Source organism: Phycodurus eques, chromosome 6 (genome assembly GCF_024500275.1).
Source record: "Phycodurus eques isolate BA_2022a chromosome 6, UOR_Pequ_1.1, whole genome shotgun sequence".
NCBI classification, from domain to species: domain Eukaryota; kingdom Metazoa; phylum Chordata; class Actinopteri; order Syngnathiformes; family Syngnathidae; genus Phycodurus; species Phycodurus eques.
This window is the reverse complement of record NC_084530.1, coordinates 21,426,485-21,448,680: the sequence shown is the minus strand read 5'-3', so window position 1 is coordinate 21,448,680 and position 22,196 is coordinate 21,426,485. Positions and strand designations below refer to the sequence as shown.

Sequence of the window (22,196 nt, the reverse complement as noted above, 5' to 3'; positions counted from 1 at the left end):
ATACACACATTTATACAACACCTGGAAAAAAATCATCGAATCACCGCTTATGGAGGACGATCATTGAAATGTTTAATTTTGGAGAAAAAAAGGCAAATCTCAGATGTTCCACAAAACAATTTTTATTCAAAATGCCACCCTTCTAGCTTTAAGAAACAATAAAGAAGCAAGAAAGGAAATTGTCGAAGTCTGTCACAGAATGTTGCAAAAGATCTCGGTTGTTCCTAGTCAGCAGAGCAGTGTCTAAAATCTGGACCACTTACAAACAAAATGAGAAGATTGTAAAAGGGACATGTTCTGGTCAACCAAGAAGACCTCAAAGCCTCAAGGTTCAGTACAAAACTGAACTTGTCGTTTGTTTCTTAATATTCTAGTAAATTATACATGTACAGTATTTTTAAAAAAAAAATCATATATTTCACTGTGTGTTTAGTATTTCACTTTTTGAACCTAACCAAATTGAGCTTTGGACACTATTCTAATTTATTGAGGTGTAGTCTACCTGTATATATAACACTTTTATGCAAGGTTTGAGTAAGCAGCCATTGCATTAAGTATAACAAAACACCCACAAGCACACATTGTGACAACATAAACATTGTTTTATTGTTGAATCAGTTCCATTCTTATTTATACTGTCCTGTATACAAGTCCATTTTCAACAACTATACATTCATCAATTTCTTCCACACGTGTACAGTGTGATATAGAGTATTTTGCATCCATTCAATTTAGTGTCGAGCACGTTAAAATGGAACGAAACAAGCTTTCACAGTTCCTTATTGTGGGACGCGCTGACAAAGGAATGGCTTTGGGTTTGCTTTTTAAGTGTTACAAACACACACATAAATATTTCTCGCTATATACTTAAGTCGATAAATAAAGTCCAATATATATATATATATATATATATATATATATATATTGGACTGTATATATATATATATATTATTAAGAATAATAAAAACTCATTTTGTGCTCAAAGCCAAGCTGTGCTGCAAATCATTGATGATTATAATAGTGCTTTTTTTTCTTCCTTTTTTTATAAGTGTTTTACCCTTCATCGTCAGTCCTATTAATATTGAATTGAATTTTATGTGCGTGTGTCTGCAACTCTCATTGGTTATAGGGATGGTTGCCATGGTTACCACTCACAATAAACAACAAAATGACACAACATCAAAAAAATTCCTCCGCCTTGGTGTGTGTGTATAGGATATTGAAACACGAAGGAACAACAGAAAAGGAATGAAAGACTGGGAGAAGACGTGTCGAGCGAGCGTTGGGTGTTTAGGCGTCGTCGTCTCCGTTTAGAAGTTGAGCGTCTCCGACATCATCTTCCACCAGTCCATCAACTCCTCCCTCTCCTCCTCCTTGCGCTCCATCAGAGACTCCAGCTCAAAGTCCACCTGCACACAAACACAAATGTTATTATAAAAAAAAAAAAAAAAAAAACCTGCCTATGTTCAAACAAACAAACACCCGCACACTTATCCATCCATGCATTTTCTGTACCGCTTATCCTCGCTAGGGTGGTGGGCATGCTGGAGCCTATCCCAGCTATCTTCGAGCGAGAGGCGGGGTACACTCTGAACTGGTCGCCATCCAATCGCAGGGCACATATAAACGAACAACCATTCGCACGCACACTCGCACCTATGGGCAATTTAGAGTCTTCAATTAACCTATCATGCATGAGACGTGGGAGGAAACCGGAGTACCCGGAGAAAACCCACCCAGGCACTGGGAAAACATGAAAACTCCACACAGGCGGGGCCGGGATTTGAAACCCGGTCGTTAGAACTGTGAGGCAGATGTGCTAACCAGTTGTCTTTTAATTCTATTTTTAAAATACATATATGCAACAATTTATTTGAATGTAATTTATCTTAATTATGTTTTCTAACAAAATTCAACTGAGCATATGTTAGGTATACTGTATTTATAAATATTCACACATTCATTTTAAAATGAATTTTTTTTTAGAAAAACTGTTTCACAACATAGTCTAGTCTCAAGGTGTGATACTTTCTCTAGTGGTACAAAAAAAAAAAAAAAAAAAACCAAAGATTTAAATGTTGAAACTGCATAATTTAACAGTGGTTTAAACTTTGGTTTAATCCTGTACAGTACATTTGTTACGTACAGTTCAGCTGTATTTACGTAATTCTTAAAGCTTTAAAAAAATTTTTTGGGGAAAACATTTTTTTTGTTTTCTGTTTTTGCTTTTCCGGGGGGTTATAATGATGTTGCGCCCGGTTCTTCGTACCCTGGTGGCGGGGCTGTGCGGAACTGCCACCTTCTTGATGACGCTCAAGTATCCTGGAGCCGACGCCGCCACTTTATAGTTACCAGGGGTCAGCAGGCGCCAGTAGTCGCCATCTTTGGCTGGGGGGAAAAAAAAATCCCAAAACATTTGTATCATCATCACAAACAAAAAGTCGCAACCATAATGTAGCAATACCAAATATGTCCACAAGATGAAGTCCTGCATCCAATGAACTAAGTTTGAAGGGCAGCAGTCTGTTTAGCATGAAGCATGTTGGGGGGAATCAAACGCGATGCCTTGCGGTGACAGGCCGCATTCTTAACCATTTTTCTGAAGCCGAACAAGCAAGATGAGGTTATGGAGTAGAAGGATGCCAAAATGTTCACGTTTACTTATGAAACATGTCCACAAAAATTGTTTAAAGTAGGCATTTCTCTTAGGAGTTTGGTGTTCTGTCCTCACACACTTTCTAAAAATGCAGCTTCAAGCTAGATTGGCGTGCGTTTTGGATTTACTATTGTCTTGTTTTCTTTTTTGCCTAGAGTGGCTTTTACTGTCGTTTATTAACTTTTTTAAATTTAAATTACCAACATGAAACCACAAAAGATACATTTTATAATGTGCTTTGTTAGCTGTAGATGTCGCATGGGTTTTTGTGTTCGCTACCTGTGGTGATGTCGTGCTCGATGCCCTCCACAGAGATGGTGGCATTGCTGATGGCGTTGCCCTGCAGGTCTCGCACGAAGCCCTTCACGCCGCGATGAACCTAAACATACAGACACACGCATAGAATGATTTAAAAAAATAAATTAAAAAAAATCACACACGATTTTGTGAAAGTGACACGCTATTTAGCATATGTGCGTCCACCTGCTCGATGTAGCTGACCAGCGAGTTGCGGTTCTGCTCCCAGTAGCTCTTGAGCAAGTCCTCGACAGGGAATTTGTCACAGCTCAGTTCCAGCGTGATCTCGAAGCAGTTGCTGCTCAGGTAGTTGAAGTCCTGCATTCCTGAACCACAACGATACTCTCAGCAGACATGTTAGCGCCTATGCTAACGCTCTGTTTGAAGTGAAGTGGCAAAAAACATTTGTGTGATTTTAAGGTCAAGTTGTTACATACTGTACCTTTAATTTGAGCCTTTAAAAAAAAAAAAAAAAATGTTTTTCTTAATGTGAAACACATTTCCTTTTTATTAATTCAATTTTAAAAAATGACATTGGAACAAAATTATTGCATAAAATGAATTAAATTAAAACAAAATGTTTTTACTAAATTATTATATACTATACTAGTGATACTATATTATTATATATTATATAACTACAAAAAATGCATAGAAAATACAATATTTTTATTCCATTGAATTAAAGACAAAACACAACACATTGAAATATTTACATTTTAAATTCAATTTTAATAAGAAAACTGAAACAATATTTTTAAAAATCAAATTAAATAGAAATAAATCAAAATATTATATTGAAATTATTCCTTTTAAAATTAAATATGAAGAGCATTGACAGTGGACCACCGCTATTTATGGGAGTTCAGGACTTGTTTTTGGAATATGGGAAGTACCCACAGAAAATTGGCATCAGATTCTGATGGGACGATTGCCATGAGCAAAATATTGCGGTTTCACTGTATCATATTAACAGCTCTTAAGTGAAATTCTTGGATAAATTCTTGGATAAATAACTTTTATTCGTCAGGCTCACCAGCTGTCATCGGGCAGGAGGCGGGGTACACCCTGAACTGGTTCCCCCCCAAACAAAGAAAACAAAAAAAACCCAGCTCATGCCGTTGATGGAAGGTTTTGGCGGTTTTGAGACCGTGAATTTTCAAAACCGTGGGATACCATCAAAACGGTAACCAGCCCAAGCCCAAGTGATGCAAAATATTTTGCCATTACACTGAATTCAAATTCTAATAATTACTTTCGTGGCAAATATTTTGTTATTAAATTACATTAAAAGAAAAATACTTACATGAAAAAAATCCGGAGAGGTATGCTTTTCATCATATTATTATTTATGAACATATATATATATATATTTTTAAAGAATGACAGTGCTAATAATGTTAAGATGTGTTTGACGTCATGAGCAATGTTCAGCTAGTCATTGCCTAATATTTTATCAATCACATTGAAGTGAATTCCCGAATCGCAGTTGGACATTCGCTATCCGTGGCAGGCCCTCAGTTCCTACCTACGAATCCTGAGACTCGATCATGTTTCTTACCCCCCGGCACGCTGTACCATGCGCCCCCGTTGGTGATGCCGTCCTTGAAGCTGGAGTCGTCGTCGTTCTTGCGGCAGGGCGCCCGCCGCGGGTCGGACATGACGGGGTTGTAGACGGAGTAGGCTTTGGCCAGCGACTTGAAGATGAGGTCGTCGGGGCTGGTGCTGTACTCGTGGGCCGAGCCTTCAACACCAAACGGACAGCTTCCATTCATTCTGGAAAATCACGCTCATATACGAGGGTTTCTATCTTTTTAGTGGCCAAAGGTGTCCCAGGTACTTACCTCTTATTCTGTTTAGTTCTAAGAATGTCCGGCAATTTTTATGTAATGCGGAGAGCCCAATTTTAATGGACTTCCATTTTTTTTTCCTCAATTGGCCACAAAAAAAATAGAAAACCCTGCTTAATAGACAAATACACAATATTTATTCACCACTGCGGGTTTCGTCATAGGGATAGTTGGCCACCACATCTCCGCCATGCAGGTTAGCAGAGAGGACGAAGGGGATGTCCATGATCCAGTGGATCACCGCCTTGGTCTCTGGAGCCAACTACAAATATGGACAATGCATACTCAACATTTATTTGTATTTATTTTCTAAATGGAATACAAATAACAGCGTTGGGTTGGTAGGTAGAGTAGGTAGGTGGATTTGTTAGGTGGGTATGTGGTAGGGAGTGGCGAGTACAGATACCAGGTATCGGTATCCAGCCGATACCAGTCTTATTTCAAGGTATCAGGTACTTTTGAAGGCTGCCGATACCAGCCACTGATACTGATAAAGCAAAAAAACACCCTGGTTGCCAGCCAATCGCAGGGCACATACAAACAAAGAACCGGTCGCACTCACATTCACACCTACGGGCAATTTAGACTCATCAATTAACCAACCATGCATGTTTTGGGGATGTGGGAGGAAACCGGAGAGCCCGTAGAAAACCCACCCAGGCGGGGGCGGGGATTGAACCCCGGTCCTCAGAACTGTGAGGCACACCCTCTAACCAGTCGTCCACCGTGCCGCCTTTCTGTCATTATGTTAATTGACATGTTATGTATCAAAAATACGAGTGGTATTGTATCAGTGAGTACTCAAGAGTGAACACGAGTTCTGGTATGGGTCTGACAAAAAGTGGGATTGAGCATCCCTTGTTTGCAGTATGTAGATACTGTGCATCAAGGAGAAGTCGATCGTACTTCAGGCCACCGTTGACCCACCTTAGTGTTTTCATCCACAGACTTCTTCATGTTTTGCAGCAGATGGTTGTTTGCCCCTCCCTCTCGCTCGTTGACGTAGACGATTCTGTCTAGGTCGGGGAAGTTGCGGTTCAGGTCCACCCCCTGAGCGTTGGTACGGCCCACGAACCAGTCCTTGATCTCGCCGGACTGAACAGAAGACCCCCACGGTGACTTAACACGGCGCCGTCACTCAACGGCATCGTCGGCCCGACCGAGGTCACCTGTGAGGCGGCTTTCTCAAATCCGTCTGGGTTCATGGAGGGCATGAGGTGTATGCGCGTGCTGTGGATCAGGTCTATGATGGTCTCGTTGCCCTGCTGGTACTGGTTGCACAGGTACTGCGCCAGGTAGACCAAAAGTTCCCGGCCCACCGCCTCGTTGCCGTGCATGTTGGCGACGTACTTGAACTCGGGCTCGCCTGCGCACACAAACACGTGCAGTCAGTCGCATCTCAAACGCACATTCTGTCGTGTTATTATCAAAATAAATCCAGAACTTTGTTTTTTATTTTACATCCGGTTAAAAAGGGGTGAAAACTAAAAAAGGATGACCTCCAACAAGGACAAAAAAGTGAGGCAAAAGCTTTTGTTTGTCACGTTACTTAGTCAGCCAGTCAGTTCGTCGGTAAGTCACTCCATCGGTGGGTTGGTTAGTTGGCTAGTGATTGAGTCAGTTGGTCAGATTAGTCAGTCAGTTAATCAGATAAAAAGTCAGTCAGTCATACAATTGGTTGGTTAGCTAGTTAGTCGGTCTGTTAGTCAGCTGGTTAGTCAGTCAGTTAATTAGTGTGTCAGTCAGTCGGTCAGTTATTAGGTCAGCCGGTTAATTAGTAGGTTAGTTAGTCAGTCAGTAGTCCAGTCAATCAATAGTTCGTTAGTCAGATAATCAGTCAGTTAATCAGTAAAATGGTTGGTTACATGGTCAGGTTGTCAGTGGGTCAGTTGGTTAGTTAGTAGGTCAGCCAGTTGATTAGTAGGTTAGTTAGTCAGTTAGCAAGTTGGTTAGTCAGTAGTCCAGTCAATCAATAGTTAGTAAGTCAGTTTGTCAGATAGTAAGTCAGTTAATCAGTAAAATAATTGGCTAGATGGTCAGGTTGTCAGTAGGTCAGTCAGTTGGTTAATTAGTACGTTAGTCAATTGATCGGTCAGTTAATCAGTCAAACAGTCAGTGGGTTATTTGGTAGTTTTTCAGGTTAATGCTCGGTTAGTTAGTCAGTCGGTTTGGTCATCAGCCTATTTGTTGGGTAGTTAGTTGCCTTGTTAGTCATTTGGTTATTTTGTCGGTTCGTCGCTCAGTCAGTCAGTCAGTTAGCAAGATTACACAAATAACGCAAGGACCAAAGAACAAACCGATACATTTCAGACGCAAAATGAATAAATCGACACTAACAGACAGTTTGATGTAAATGATCAGTCGTCCATCACTGAACAACAGAAGGTCTCACACACACACACACACACACACACACACACACACACACACACACACACACACTCCACACTGCATTCGTCAGCAGTGACCCAGTGACTAATCGCCAGAAAAGGTTAAACGAGGATTGAACGTTGCAGCCCGGAAATCCATCGGGACAATCCGACTGACACACACACAGATCAGGAGGAGCAACACGTTATAAGACTGGACATCATGTACGTGGTGCTATTTATACATAACAGCAAAATGAGGGGGGAAAAAAAGGTGGGGAGAAATAAAATTTCTGCCTTCAGTGGTAATATCAGAGGTAAAAGTGAAGCCCCTTTCACGCCGTGTGGAAAAGATGGCATTGACAAGGAATGGGGGATGAATTCAACCTGGCAATTTCCCAACTTCGCCGGCAGTGTCAGACTTGCCGCAGAAGCTCCTTTTACACTGCCTGTTCAAGTTTTTGCCATTTCAACAGAACAGCGACTTGGAAGGGATTTGTGGAAATACCGTTTTTGTCAGGCAGTGTGAAAGGGGCTTCTGTTGACTGGGTTGACCCGCTTTCTGAAATGAACTCAGAAAGCGGAATGACGAGGCAGACGTGTGAAGTCTAACACACGACAGTGATGCGAGAACACAATCTCTAAAAGAGGCTAAGGGCCCCTTTCACACTTCCTGGGAAATACGGTATTTCTCCAGCTTTTATCTTTTACTTTTTTATGTAAGTGGCAATGAAATTTGGAAAGAAAGTGGATCCAGCAATACAGTATTCTGCTTTCAGAAATAGTATCAGAGCCGTAACAGAGCCCCCTTTTACACGGCTCGCAACGTTAAATTTTTTACCGTTGATGTATTTAGAACAGCGACACAGGAAAAAGGAGGGACGGTACTTTGGCTTTTTCAGATAACATAAAAGGAGCTTCTGTTCCAGTTTCTGCCTTCTGATGTATGATCAAAGACATAACAGAGGCTCGACAACGTCTGTGTGAACGCTCGATGACGTTTGAAGTCGTCATTTTCACACTTTTCTGCCTTCCGTGTCACCGTTCTGTATAAATTACTTCCTGCCCCTCGGAGGTCGTCTCAGAGCTTTAGCTGAAGCCCCTTTCACACTGTGAGATGGCATTTGTTCCGTCTTTTTGTTTTTCTGTGTCTGCGCCATTCATACGTAACACTGACAAGGAAAAAAAGACGATCTGACGGCTATTTTACACATCACGCCAGATGTTGAGGATTGTGATGGTTGGGATGCAGTGTTGCTGTGTGAAAGGCAAAGGCGGATAAATGCTGGATCTTCTGTTACAGGTTTTCTGTGTCAAAGAGGCTAGCAAGGGCTGTGTTGGTTTTGGTCTTTTCACAACTAATAAATACGTAAGTCCCAGCGGCTTCTTGGGTGAGTACCACGCACGCACACCCGCACGCACACACACACACACACACACACACACACACACACACACACACACACACACACACACACACACACACGCGAACAGAGCACATCTGGTGCTCAGGTTATTTTTCAAGCCTTCAATCTGGCTCTCCGTTTGACTGGTTACTAATGATTTCAAGGCTGCAATTAACTCTTAACGTCCTCGTGTGGGTTGAATGGTTTAAACAGGCGTTGGTGGGCCTCAAATACTGTGGTTTTAAAAAGTCTACACACCCCTGTTCAAATGCCAGGTTTTTGTGATATAAAGATAATGAGACCAAGATGAGTCATTTCAAAATTATTCCGCAATTAATGTGACCTATAACCTCTATTAAAAAAAATATTTTCCAGAAGGGAAGTATAAAAACAACAACGACGGAGATGCGGTTGCACAAGTTTACACAACCTGTTGTGAGAGGATGCGGCTGTTTGGAGAATTGACCAATCACATTCAAACTCATTGTTAAATAGGCGTCAACACACACTTACCACCATTTAATGCGCCTCCGATAAACCCCATAATAAGTTCCGACGTTCAAATGTTTTTCAAGTCGTACTGGTAGAACAGACCTTGTAACCTGCCAACATCCGCCCACTTTGGCTCAGGACTTGGTCATCTCGGTTCTGACTCCAAACATCTTTTCCCAGATCATTTTAGCTTTAAATAGCGCTCTACCATTTTACAGACAGTATAAAAGGGGGCAAAAGGAGCTTATTTTCAGCTCTGATCGTACCTCTGAAGATGGAATTATTATTATTTTTTTTGCCTTTTTGCAAATTTCCCTAAATAATAATAATAAAAGTTATCTTATCCTATCTTATCTTAGAGATGTAACAGAAGCTGAAGATGTGTTTTTGTGACACTTAATGCACTGTAATACAATATGCAGACTGAATATGTCCCATAAAGTATGTATCTATAATACATGTATACTATATGTCTAGTATGTAACCTCAGTTGAGTCAGCTCTTTACTGATGTGTCATTTTGTACAGGGGCAGCTTGTCATTATGGTTTCCGTGGCGACGACATAATGACGTCATCAGGGAGGGTAGAAAGCGGGTGGGTGCTCAAAGTCGCCGTGGCAACTCTGAATGGGCAGAGGGGATGTTTTGGTGCCGAAGTGACTGTTAGCATGCACACACACACACACACACATTTTCTGCAGCAGTATCAAAGCTATAATAAAAGCCCCTCTCACACTGATTTTAAGATGGTATTTTTCCACTGCTCTGGCTAAATGGCACTGACGGGAAATGAGGGGGATAAAGTCGAGCTTTCAATTTTCCACCTTAGCGGTAGTACCAGAGTTGTAATATCAACCCCTTCCACACTGACTACAAGATGGTATTTTTTGCAGAATACACATGACCATGAATACACATTCTGCCTGTTTTTCAAACTTCTGTGTCAATGGGGAACGGGGAGATGATGTAGACTGCAAAATTCCTTCTTCGGAGGTAGTATCAGAGCTGCGACAAAAGCACCTTTCACACCGACTGTAAACACAGCTATTTTTCTACTGCTCTGTATAAATGGCAGCGATGGGCGACAAAATCAACCTCTCAATTTTCCGCTTTCTTCTGCTATTCTGGATAAATGACACTGACACAAAATCGACCGACCAGGCAATTTTCCGCCTTCGGAGGTAGTGTGAAAGCCATAGCAGAAGCCCCTTTAACACTGCCTGTAAGATGGTATCCCCCCCCCCCCCCCCCCCCCCCTATTTTTCTGTATAAAATGCACCGACATAAGATGGGGCGACGAAATCGATCCAGCAGATTTCCGCCTTTAGAGGTAGTATCAGATCTGTATCAGAAGCCCCTTTCACCCAGCCTGTATAAGCCACTATACAGCCACTTTTCTGTATTCTTGTTCTGTATAAACTCCACAGACAGACGAGGGGGAGAGCGAAGTCAACTCTGCAAAATTCTGCCTTTGGAGGTAGTACCAAAGCCGTGACAGAAGCCACTTTCACGCTGTCTGTAAGATGAATAGTAATTTTCTGGCTTTTTTGTTGTTTGTTGCTTTGTATAAACAGCACTGACATGGAATGGGAAGATGAAGTAGACCCTGCAATTTTCCTTTTTTTAGAAGCCCGTTCCACACTGCCTGTAAAAATAAAAATGTTTCCGTTCTGTTCTGTCTAAATAGCACTGACGCGGAATGAAGAGGACAAAGCTGAACAATCCATTTTCTGCCCTCAGAGGTAGCATTATGGCTGTAATCTAAGGTCATTTCATACTACCTGCAAGATGGTATTTTTCTGCTTTTTTTTCCATCCTTCTGTGTCAATGTCCCTGACACGGAACAGGAGAAGACAGAAAATCCTGCAATTTTCCACTTGGGAGTTAGTATCTGCGCTGTAACAGTAGGCCCTTTCACACTGCTTGGGAAAGCCGGCATTGTTCTACTCTTCTGCATTAAAGGCACTAAAGCGGAATGGTACCATCTAATTATCTGATTGCGAGATACCATGTGATTGTGTGAAATTGCACAGGGCAAGCTCGTGCCTTGGCTGAGTTGTGCGTGAAAGGCAAAGGCTACTGTTACAGCTCCGATGCAGGGATTTTACGAGATCCTTGGGTGAAAGAGGCTCCGACTTGGAGTGACGACAGATGCATACGGCTCTTTATGAATAATAAATAAGTTCTGCCTCCACTCACATCATCTTTCATCCTCTCCCTTTTTCTACAGTAGATGAGGAGAAGGAGCTTTTGTAATTTATTACTATAGTTTTCTAAATGTCACTTAATACCTACACATTACACATCTGCATTTATGGTCACATGGGGAGTTCTTATGTCAGCCACTGTTTAAAATTCTCAGTCCAATAACAAGGGAGACCCACTCACTGACCACAATGAATCCAATTTGACATATTCTGGTAATGAAGTAAATGATTGTAGTATTGAGTATGATTAATCCATCATTCATTCACCCCAATTAATCAATCAAGGAATTGATGTCAAATTTCCAGCGGGCATCAAATTCTCACTATATTGCTCAGCCCCGAAGGCCAGTTTCACTTAGCAACATATCAATTTGTTGGCATGTCGATCATGAGAAGACGCACAAAAAAGTCTCAAGAAGCCATGCCTGAAAAGACACAGGAAGTTGGACACTTTGGTTCCAAGTGGTGATTTTAGGCTCATTTGCGTCAAAGCTGAACTTGTCGTATATTGCCTGAGAAAAATTCAGCCCCAGAAGACAGTTTACTTCAGCAACATCAAATTTGGGAGACGTGTCTATCATAAATTTACGCACAAAAAAGCCTTCAGAAGCCATGCCACAAAATCTGCCACGTTTGTTCAAACCGGACATTTTAGGGTCATTTGGGACATTTCCAATTGAAAATTAAGCCTTCAAAAACTAGTTCATGAAATTTGGTTGGCGTGTCTATCATGAGTAGACCCACAAAAAAGCGGCATGAATCCGTGCTTGAAAACACATAGGAAGTCTGCCAATTTGGTTTGAAGCGGCCATTTTGGCTTGAAAGCGCCCTCCAGAATTTAAAAAACAATTCAGCCCCTGTAGGCAATTTCACTGAGCAACAGAAAATGTGGTAGGCATCGCTATAATGAGTAGACCCACCAAAATGTCTCAAGAACCCAAGTTTGAAGTGGCCATTTTGTTTGGGAAGCGTCCTCCGTTTGGAAAGATCTTCCATTGAAAATCAAGCCCGCAAAATCTGGTTCACTGAGCAACTTGAAATTTGGTAGGCATGTCTATCGCGAGTACACCCACAAAAAAGTCTCAGGAAGCCATTTCTGAAAAGACACGGGAATTTGGGGGTGATTTTGGGCTATTTTCAGAGTAGCTTCAAAGACAGACTGGTTCTCGGGATTTGCTCCGTTTGCTACCAAATTATGCAGCCACACGGACAATTGGTTACACTAACATCACATTCTGAAGCATTTCGCCAGCTATTCGCCTCGTCCGATTTGTAAACAGAACGTCAAAACACTATAAATGAAATAGAAATAGAAACATCCCAGCTGGTACAACACTGCGTTGGGTTGTCACGTAGTAGCACACAGAAGAAACCTCTGACAGATGGCGGCTTACTAACAGATGCAGTAACGGGTGGGGGTGGAGATTCTGCTCTCTCCCGAGACGGCCCCGAGCTAACCACGAGCCGGCGGTCGGCACAGGGCGCTAAGACGATCTGTTGCCACGACAACCGTTATTTCCGCCCCGCCTTAGGAACAGCACAATGCAGGCACCTTGAGGGTGTCTACAAAGTTCAGCCATTACGAATAAAACATGATTAAGAAAATAATGGATGGATTGACTGTTATTATTACTTTACTTATTGAAAATATGTTTGTAAATAATGAAAAATAAACAATATTAATAAATATATTTTTTACAATTACTAATGATATTTAACTAATAAAAACATATACTAAATAATAAATATTAAATCAAATCTAACAAAAGGTCAAACAATGGTTTGATTGATTAACATAATTTCAATAGTTAAAATAAGTTTTTTTAAATCTAAAACTATACGTATGCATAAATAAAATAAAGATTTATTTCACAAAATAATGATTTATTTCACAAAATAAATCTCTTGCACCGTCCAAGGACAGATTGATTAATTGATTTATATAATTGTATTAATTACAAAAAATATATAAGTAATAATTCAATCCAATTTTTGAAAACTATATGGAAATAAAAACAAAACAATAAGCCATAAAAACATTTTAAGTAAAATTGTTTGATTAGTTAAAAAATTTATTTAAGAACTAAATACTAAAATAAAAATGTTTAAAAAATTAAAATAAATTAATACAATCTTAAAAAAGGTCAAAGGATGGATGGATTGATTAATATTATTTGAATTGATTGATAAGTATGTTTTTAAAATGTTAAAATATAATAACAACTGCAACAATAATAATATTAAATGTGATGCAATCTTTCGGATTGATTGATTTATTGGTTAATATTACTGTATTCATCAAGTATATTTTAAAAATAAAATATTTAAAATATAGTAATTACAATGAAAAGACAACAATAAGGAATAACAAAATAATTATTTTACAAGGTTCAAGGATGGATTGAGTCATTATTAATATAATTATTCTTTTTCTTTTCTTCTTTTCCTTTCGGCTTGTCCCTTTAGGGGTCGCCACCGCGCGTCATCCTTTTCCACGTAAGCCTGTAATCTCCTGCATCCTCCTCTCGAACACCAACTGCCCTCATGTCTTCCCTCACGACATCCATCAACCTTCTCTTTGGTCTTCCTCTCGCTCTCTTGCCTGGTAGCTCCATCCTCATCATCCTTCTACCAATATACTCATTATTTCTCCTCTGGACGTGTCCAAACCATCGAAGTCTGCTCTTTCTAACTTTGTCTCCAAAACATCTAACCTCGGCTGTCCCTCTGATGAGCTCCTTTCTAATTTTATCCAACCTGGTCACTCCGAGCGCGAACCTCAACATCTTCATTTCTGCCACCTCCAGCTCTGCTTCCTGTTGTCTCTTCAGTGGCACTGTCTCTAATCCGTACATCATGGCTGGCCTCACCACTGTTTTATAATCTTTGCCCTTCATCCGAGCAGAGTCTCTTCTGTCACATAACACCCCTGACACCTTCCTCCACCCGTTCCAACCTACTTGGACCCGTTTCTTCACTTCCTGACCACATTCACCATTGCTCTGGACAGTTGACCCCAAGTATCTAAAGTCCTCCACCCTTGCTATCTCTTCTCCTTGTAGCCTCATTCTTCCCCCACCACCTCTCTCATTCAGGCACATATATTCTGTTTTACTTCGGCTAATCTTCATTCCTCTGCTTTCCAGAGCATGCCTCCATCTTTCTAACTGTTCCTCCAGCTGCTCCCTGCTTTCACTGCAGATCACAAGGTCATCTGCAAACATCATGGTCCACGGGGATTCCAGTCTAACCTCATCTGTCAGCCTATTCATCACCACTGCAAACAGGCAGGGGCTCAGGGCTGATCCCTGATGCAGTCCCGCCTCCACCTTAAATTCGTTTGTCACACCTACAGCACACCTCACATTCAACACTGTTCTGCTGTCCTCGTACATGTCCTGTATTATTCTAACATACTTCTCTGCCACTCCAGACTTCCGCACGCAGTACCACAGTTCCTCTCGGGGAACTCTGTCATAGGCTTTCTCTAGATCTACAAAGACACAATGTAGCTCCTTCTGACCTTTTTTGTACTTTTCCATCAACATCCTCAAGGCAAATAATGCATCTGTGGTCCTCTTTCGAGGCATGAAACAATATTGTTGATATACCTTAGTCTAGCCTCCACTACTCTTTCCCATAACTTCATTGTGTGGCTCATCAAATTTATTCCTCTGTAGTTCCCACAGCTCTGCACATCACCCTTGTTCCTTAAAAATGGGCACCAGCGCACTTTTCCTCCATTCCTCAGGCATCTTCTCACGTGCTAGAATTCTACTGAACAAGCCGTTTCTATCTAGCTAGCACACTGCTGGCACCAGTCATATTTCCATCTCTATCCTTAATCACCCTAACCTGCTGCACATCCTTCCCATCTCTGTCCCTCTGTCTGGCCAGCCTGTATAGATCCTTTTCTCCTTCTTTAGTGTCCAACCTGCCATACATGTCATCATATGCCTCTTGTTTTGCCTTTGCCACCTCTACCTTTGCCCTGTGTCGCATCTCAATGTATTCCTTTCGCCTCTCCTCGGTCCTCTCAGTGTCCCACTTCTTCTGAGCTAACCTTTTTCCTTGTATGATTTCCTGTACTGTGAGGTTCCACCACCAAGTCTCCTCCTCTCCTTTCCTGCCAGAAGATACACCAAGTACTCTCCTGCCTGCCTCTCTGATCACCTTGGCTGCAGTGGTCCAGTCTTCTGGAAGCTCCTGCCGTCCACCGAGAGCCTGTCTCACCTCTTCCCGAAAAGCTGCACAACACTCGTCCTGTCTCAGCTTCCACCACATGGTTCTCTGCTCTGCCTTTGTCTTCCTAATCTTCCTCCCCACCACCAGAGTCATCTTACACACCACCATCCTATGCTGGTTAGCCACACTCTCCCCAACCACTACCTTACAGTCTGCAACCTCCTTCAGATTACATCGTCTGCACAAGATGTAATCCACCTGCCTGCTTCTACCTCCGCTCTTATAGGTCACCCTATGTTCGTGCCTCTTCTGGAAAAAAAGTTGTAAGATGGATGCCCTTCCTGACGCAACCCTCTGCATTTCTCCGGGCTTGGGACAGGCCTACAGTTTGCACTGGCTTGTGCCCCCCATAGGGCTGCATTAATTAATATAATTATTATTGGAACAAAATGTGTTGTCCTCTTTGTCTAATTTTCAATGTGTATTCTAGTGACAGTAAAAACGGCAGTGTTTTTTCACCATGAAAAGGTTTAGTGGCTCGTGAAACGAAATTTCCGTGCACACCTGCTCTGCTTGACAATGGCGCAGCAGCTTGGCCACCTACGGCTTGTTTGAACTTCACGACCGCGGATCAGCATCGAGCTGCAAAATGGCGTCTTAACATTGCTTCTTCTTCTCTCTCGCTCACCCCCACCCTTTTTTTTTTGAGTGGCGGTGGTGCGGTAGGTAAAATTCCCTTTTTTTTTTTTTTTTTTTTAAACACACGGCTCCTAGAACGCATACCACCTGCAGAACGACGTCGCTAAAATCACACCAAAATTGTGTCCAAAATAAATTACAGGCACCAAACGACTTTGATTGTCGAAGGGCCAAATGGATGCAATGGACTGACCCGGTTCGTGCGCGCCGGGGTTGTCGGACATCTCCAGGACGAGGAGCTCGCGGCCCTCGAAGCTCTCCCCGATGGTGTAGATGCGCGCGATGGTGGGACACTGCAGCCACACGGACACCAGCGCCTTCCGCAGCTCGTCGTAGCGGTGGTACTCGAAGGAGATCTCGGCGTCGGCGCACAGCGCGCACGACGTCGCGCCCACGAACAACAGGAGCAGCGGCTTCGTGATGGCCATGATGGTGGCGGCTGCGTCCAAAAAATAACAAAAAAAACAAAGCAAACAAACAGGGGGGGTGGGGGTAACAGGTGGATGCTGGGGTTAGTGTAGGCTGGCTGGATGGACGGGGAACCGCGCGAGCTTCTTCGCTCTCCTCTTTTGGCCACAGCGAGGATGCGTACCTGAGTGAGCCAGTGTCAAGTTCAAAGCAGGGAGAAGAGTCGCACTTCCTTCGTGTGCCTTCAAAATAAAAGCGTCACCAGTGTTCCCTCGCTGTCGCGCGGTTCACCTATTGCCAATTGCGAATATTTCCCCCCCATATTCATATCGTGCATAATTCTCCATATCGCCGGATTTTGAGTATGCTGTCATTTTTGGGGTGGTAAAATAAAGGGTTACCAGCCTTAAAAAAAAGACAAGAAAAAGACAAACTCATTAAAACACATATGACAAGGAATCAAATGTACATAGTGTACAATACTGTGCATTACTTTATGTTTAAGAGTATAGAACGTCTTTATAAGAGTATGGTAGAGGTTAATAGGAGTTTGGGAAAGATTAATAAGAGTCTGGGGAGGTTTAAATATTTATAAATAATCCCCCAAAATATGTGGTCGCTACTTATCAGATTTTAATTATTGCAGGGGCGGTCTGGAAGGTAAACCTCACAATAAACGAGGCGCACAGCAAATTGAGAAAATCTGCTAAAAATTCACACTCATTATAATTGCCGTGATAGAAGCAGGGCATCAGGTCATAAAAACCGTAAGCGAGCGTGGGTTTCCGCAAATATCTGGTCCATATTTATTTCGAAAACACAGCCATTGACCACAGGACCCCACCCTATCTTCGTTCTCTGCTCACCATGCATGCCACCGCCCGCACTCTGCATTCCAGCAGTTTTATTAACCGCTAATGTACCGCATTACCACATATAACCTTTTATTGCTCAGTGACTATGTTTTTATGTCTCAAAAGTATTTTCTGTCAGGCTATATCTGGCAGCGTAACACCAAACACAAAGTTTTTGCCATTATATTCAGTTCAAGTGAGCGGCAGTCAAAGACTTTTCTGCATCCTGGCACCTAACATTTACAAATATTATGACAAGGTGGTTCCATGAAATGTAGTCGTCACACAGTAGCTTGTCCAATTAATAAAATTAATAAAAGGGAGTCAGATTTTCCTCACTTCCCGTTTGATAGCTGCTGCTGTATGCTGACCTGATGTAGCGCAGTTTGTCTTTGTGTGTGTGTGTGTAGGATGTGGCTGCAGGGGTGTGTCCTCAGTGCAGCAGTGGGTTTATGGAGGAAAACCTACAATATATACACATATGGGAAAAGAGAACATCGTCAGACATAGTCATATTTTTATTCCAATATGAACACACACATATATCTCAGGGTTTCAATGTGGGATATATTTATATAAAAATAACGTGGATTACTATTTATCTTCTGAGCAGAAGCTTACAATTACAAGTGCTGAGTCTATACAGAAACATCTCACCTCACATACTGTATTTCCTCAAATAGTGGACATCCCTCCACTCAAGACTAATAAACATTTCCCTCAAATACATGCCTGCCTTTACACGTCAAGAAAAAAACTAACAAACAAAAATCTGGTGGTACGTAAAAAAAAAAAAAAAAAAAAACAAGAAAAGCAGACTATTGTTCACAAACTAAGGTAAAAGTGTTAACTTTGGAGCTCATTTGAACTCTGTTGCTAACCAAAACAGCAGCACCAATGGAGGCACGTATAAGTCTCTCTGATGATGATTAATGCGTTCCATCTTTTTTTTTTTTTTTCTCTTCGTTCTTAGTCCTTTATATAAACTCAAATGTCAAATTTTCTCTTATTTGCAGTTCAGAATTCATACATTCTCCGATTTTTAGGGCGAACCTTTTCTCTGTTATTTGCTTTAAAACACACCTAGTTGCCGTTTGCGTGCTCAGTCAGGTCAGTCATGTTTCATTAAAAATAAACAAATTAATTAATTAAACAATGCTTTAGCGCCTTCTGGTGGCATCTTGGTGCCCACCAACTATGTTGACGCAAGGAGAAGAGCTTTATTGAGTCGGACCTTGTCGGCCTTGGCAATTACAAACTTTTTTTTGGGTGGGCGTCAGTTCCTCTGAGATTTTCGCTATTTGTGGCAGGGATCGGTTCACGCTGACGGGTTCATAGTTTCCCAAAGTGCCTGACCCATCTGCAGTTGAGTAGACAAACACTACCATCTGCTGAAATACTACATAATATTTAAAGACCAAACAGCAGGCAAAAAAAGAGAATATTGATGGTTGTATTTCTGCTCAAGCGGAAGACCACAATACTCGCACTGCAACAAAGGCACAAACGCGCCAATCTGGATTCAAACCAGATCAGATTTCAGACACTGTGTTGTTTTCACTGCGTCTTCTTGTCGCCTCCTTGTTTGTGCATGTACTTGTTGTAGTGGTTGTCAGTGTTGAACAGCTTGTCCCACCAGGTGAAGGTGGAGGCGTAGTTGCCTACAAAGTTCATGTGGTGGAAGTCGTGGAAATGGGCGCCGGCGTAGAACGGCAGCAAATGCAGAGGGTTGGCTGGGATGTCGTACCCGCTGGGGATGAAAACAATTTAAATGTGCTTAAAAAGAAATAAATACATTTTTCGTGCTTCTTCATGGATCTGAAGCAAAGCCCAGCCACGTCCCCTGTCTGTCCGCCTGTTTTGTCACCAATAACGCAAAACCTTCACTAGGATCACGGGATGCAAAACACAGATTGAAAATTTAAAAAAAGAGAATTTAAATACACATAGAACACAATGTTTTTTGGCAACGCGGGAGATTATGTGGAAAAAGACCATTGTTTTATTAGTGTATGTTTTTATTAAGTACAGTACTGAAGAGTTCTATTTATCAAAAAACATGTTAGAAATATTTCTGTTAGTGTTTCTTGGGGGGGCTGGAACAGATTAATGGCATATCTATTCATTTCAATGGGGAAAAATGATTCAGATACGAGTGTTTTGGGTTAAGAGCGTGGTCACGCAACGAATTCAACTCATTACTGCATTACAATACATTTCTGATAGTGTAGATAAAGTGCTACCTAAGTGCAGTCCACTTACCATTTTACCATTTCTGGGGTTATAACTTCAAATGTCAAAGTATTTCATTCAGTCTTGTAATGATGCGTTTGGTGTTTTTGCTGCCCCCTGGCTGGTTAACGTCACTCACGAATCAGCCGAGGACAGTGGTTGCCAAATTTTCTCTGCTGGGCCCCCCCCCTGATTCATAACAAATTTTTGCACCCACAAAAATAAAATGAAAACAAAATGGACAGACATACACATTTTATTTTCAGTCCATTGCAGCTTATTTCAGACATTGTAATTAATACAAACCTCAATGTTTTTCAAAATGTTTTTTTTAAAGTACCTTAACTGCGTAATTATTTTCAGTGTAACGGGCTTCTTTTTTTTAATATTCAACATTCCAATTAATGCATTTTGGAAAAATTGTCTCACTGCAAAAATGGGTTTTAAAACATGGAAAAAAAATTAATAAAAGCAAAGACCTTATTTGATTTATGTTTTCATTCATTCTTTTGTCCTGCCCCTCCCCTCCCACCACACACACAAACACACACACACACACACACTTCGGGAACCATTGGCCTCGGAAAACACGTGACGTCACGGTGAGACGATTACCTGTGCACGTCGATGGTCTCCAGCAGGCGCACGGCCACCCAGGCCCACAGGAAGAAGACGTGGTTGCAGAAGATCATGATGCCGATAAAGAATCCGGCACCCAGGATGATGGTCTCGGCGGGGTGGGCGTACTCGGCCTGCATGCCAAACGGCGCCTGACGGGGAGAAAAAACAAAAACAAAAACAAAAAAATCGAGAACGATCAGCAAGGACGCCGGATGTACAGTAGACTTTTTTTTTGTTGTTGTTGTTTAGGGTGTTTATAGGACTCACGGTGAACTCGTGGTGAACTTTGTGGATGTGCTTATAGAACCTGCGGTGGTGGAGAAGTCGGTGGAGGAAGTAGTGCCACGTGTCTTCCACCACGGCGCAGCCGAAGCACTGAGCCAGGATGCAAGGCCTGGAGTTCACATAAACACAATGTAAATATCAGTCCCGGAATACACACAATACAAAAATGCCTCCATGTAAACACCAGTCTGTCCACTGACACGCCACTGACCATCGCGGCATGGAGTCCCAGTCGTAGGGGATGTTGAAGAACTCGGTGAAGTAGTACGTGCCACAGATGAGTGGCAGCTGAATGAAGAAGTGGTTGAACAGCAACATCTTGAAGCACCGCCACTGCTTCTCCCATGTCTCCGGTTTGTCCTGCACACACGCACGTACGCATATATTAATCCATGATGTGATCGCAGTTCATAATTTGCAAATTCACCTTTTTGTGCTTTTTTTCTGTGGAACCTAGCCTTCATTATTTGCTGAAAAAAGTTCTCCTATTCATTTAATTGGCTGCCATCTTGTGGCATGTGTGATGTCACGTCAGTTTGTGCTGCATATGTCATTTAATCTAATATACTAGTTAATCATATTGATGAGCCTCATATGAGGGTAGTTTGTTTGTGTTGAATAATTTAACTACTGCATACAGTTTATGTAACATGAAGTCATGATTGTGTACATGCTGGATGCATGGTGCTGGTGCTTTATCATCCTCTCTATTTTAAGTGCTTTGCAGTCATCTTGTGGCATCTATACATAATTACAAACCCCTTGAAGAGGGGGAGGTCAATTATTGACGGATTTTTGTTATTCGTGGCAGGGCTTGATTCCTGTCCCCCCTGCGACTAGTATGAAACTCACATTCATACACTGACCTGCTGGATCTTGTACTTCTGCATGAAGGGCAGGAACTGGAAGAGGAAACCGGGCAGGCAGAAGAGGAAGTAAATGAACTCGTGCACGATGAGCGAACCCCAGGTGGCGATCTGGAACTTGGTGTAGTTGTCCAGCATGTAGGCCCACGCGTGCTTGAACGGGGGCTGCAAGGGATTCCCGGGCAAGACCGCATCCACGTACTCCGCCGCCAGGTAGGCCGTAGCTCAAGATGCTCGCCGTGCTGTTCACCTCCATGACGGACGAAGCGGATGACTGCGATGCAGAGAGACAGGCCACATTATTTAAGCTTCAGTGGGTCCCTGGACGACCCAGGGTCCACAAGATGTAGTTTGGGGATCCAGCAAAACAAATTGCAACAGATTATTATGTTGTATCATTTTAAAAAGTGCATAAACATGCAAAAAGTTATCAATAAAACACAAACTAAATGAATTACTCCTCCCGTTCGACCATTTTTAAGAAATCGCTTATATTTAACTGTTAATGACAAATTATGGCCTATAATGGGTGCCTTCCAGCTCACCTAACGAGGCTCGTATTATTGTACATTTGACCGCTAACGATGTCAATTCATGAGGTTATACTTCGTTTTAGTCTTTAAAGAATAAATAAACGTTTACGTTGAGCTAACTGTCTGCTTGTTAGCATTATTAGCACTCACCTTACCACGGACTTGAGCAGCGTGTGTGCGTTTGTGTGTACCTGGTGGCCTCGCGCGTCAAGTACTCAAGAGAACGACCTTCCGATT

At 42.0% G+C, this 22,196-nt stretch overlaps 2 protein-coding genes across 2 annotated transcripts; both read right to left on the bottom strand.

Moving 5' to 3' along the window:
- Window positions 1-581: 581 nt before the first annotated feature.
- On the bottom strand, window positions 582-16,766 carry cpe (carboxypeptidase E). The gene is made up of 9 exons (XM_061679909.1): window positions 16,354-16,766; window positions 5,973-6,169; window positions 5,731-5,898; window positions 4,948-5,065; window positions 4,515-4,697; window positions 3,140-3,279; window positions 2,936-3,035; window positions 2,270-2,388; window positions 582-1,409 (listed from the first exon to the last, which is right to left on the bottom strand). Exons 1-9 carry the CDS (start codon window positions 16,586-16,588, stop codon window positions 1,311-1,313), a joined length of 1,359 nt encoding a protein of 452 aa, XP_061535893.1. The 5' UTR covers window positions 16,589-16,766; the 3' UTR covers window positions 582-1,310.
- A 1,155-nt stretch (window positions 16,767-17,921) lies between these two features.
- msmo1 (methylsterol monooxygenase 1) lies at window positions 17,922-21,682 on the bottom strand. Its single transcript, XM_061679737.1, is given in 6 exon segments — window positions 17,922-19,172; window positions 20,270-20,424; window positions 20,543-20,669; window positions 20,772-20,920; window positions 21,427-21,648; window positions 21,650-21,682. Coding segments are annotated over 6 exon segments (879 nt in total). The 3' UTR covers window positions 17,922-18,979.
- Between the last annotated feature and the right edge of the window lie 514 nt (window positions 21,683-22,196).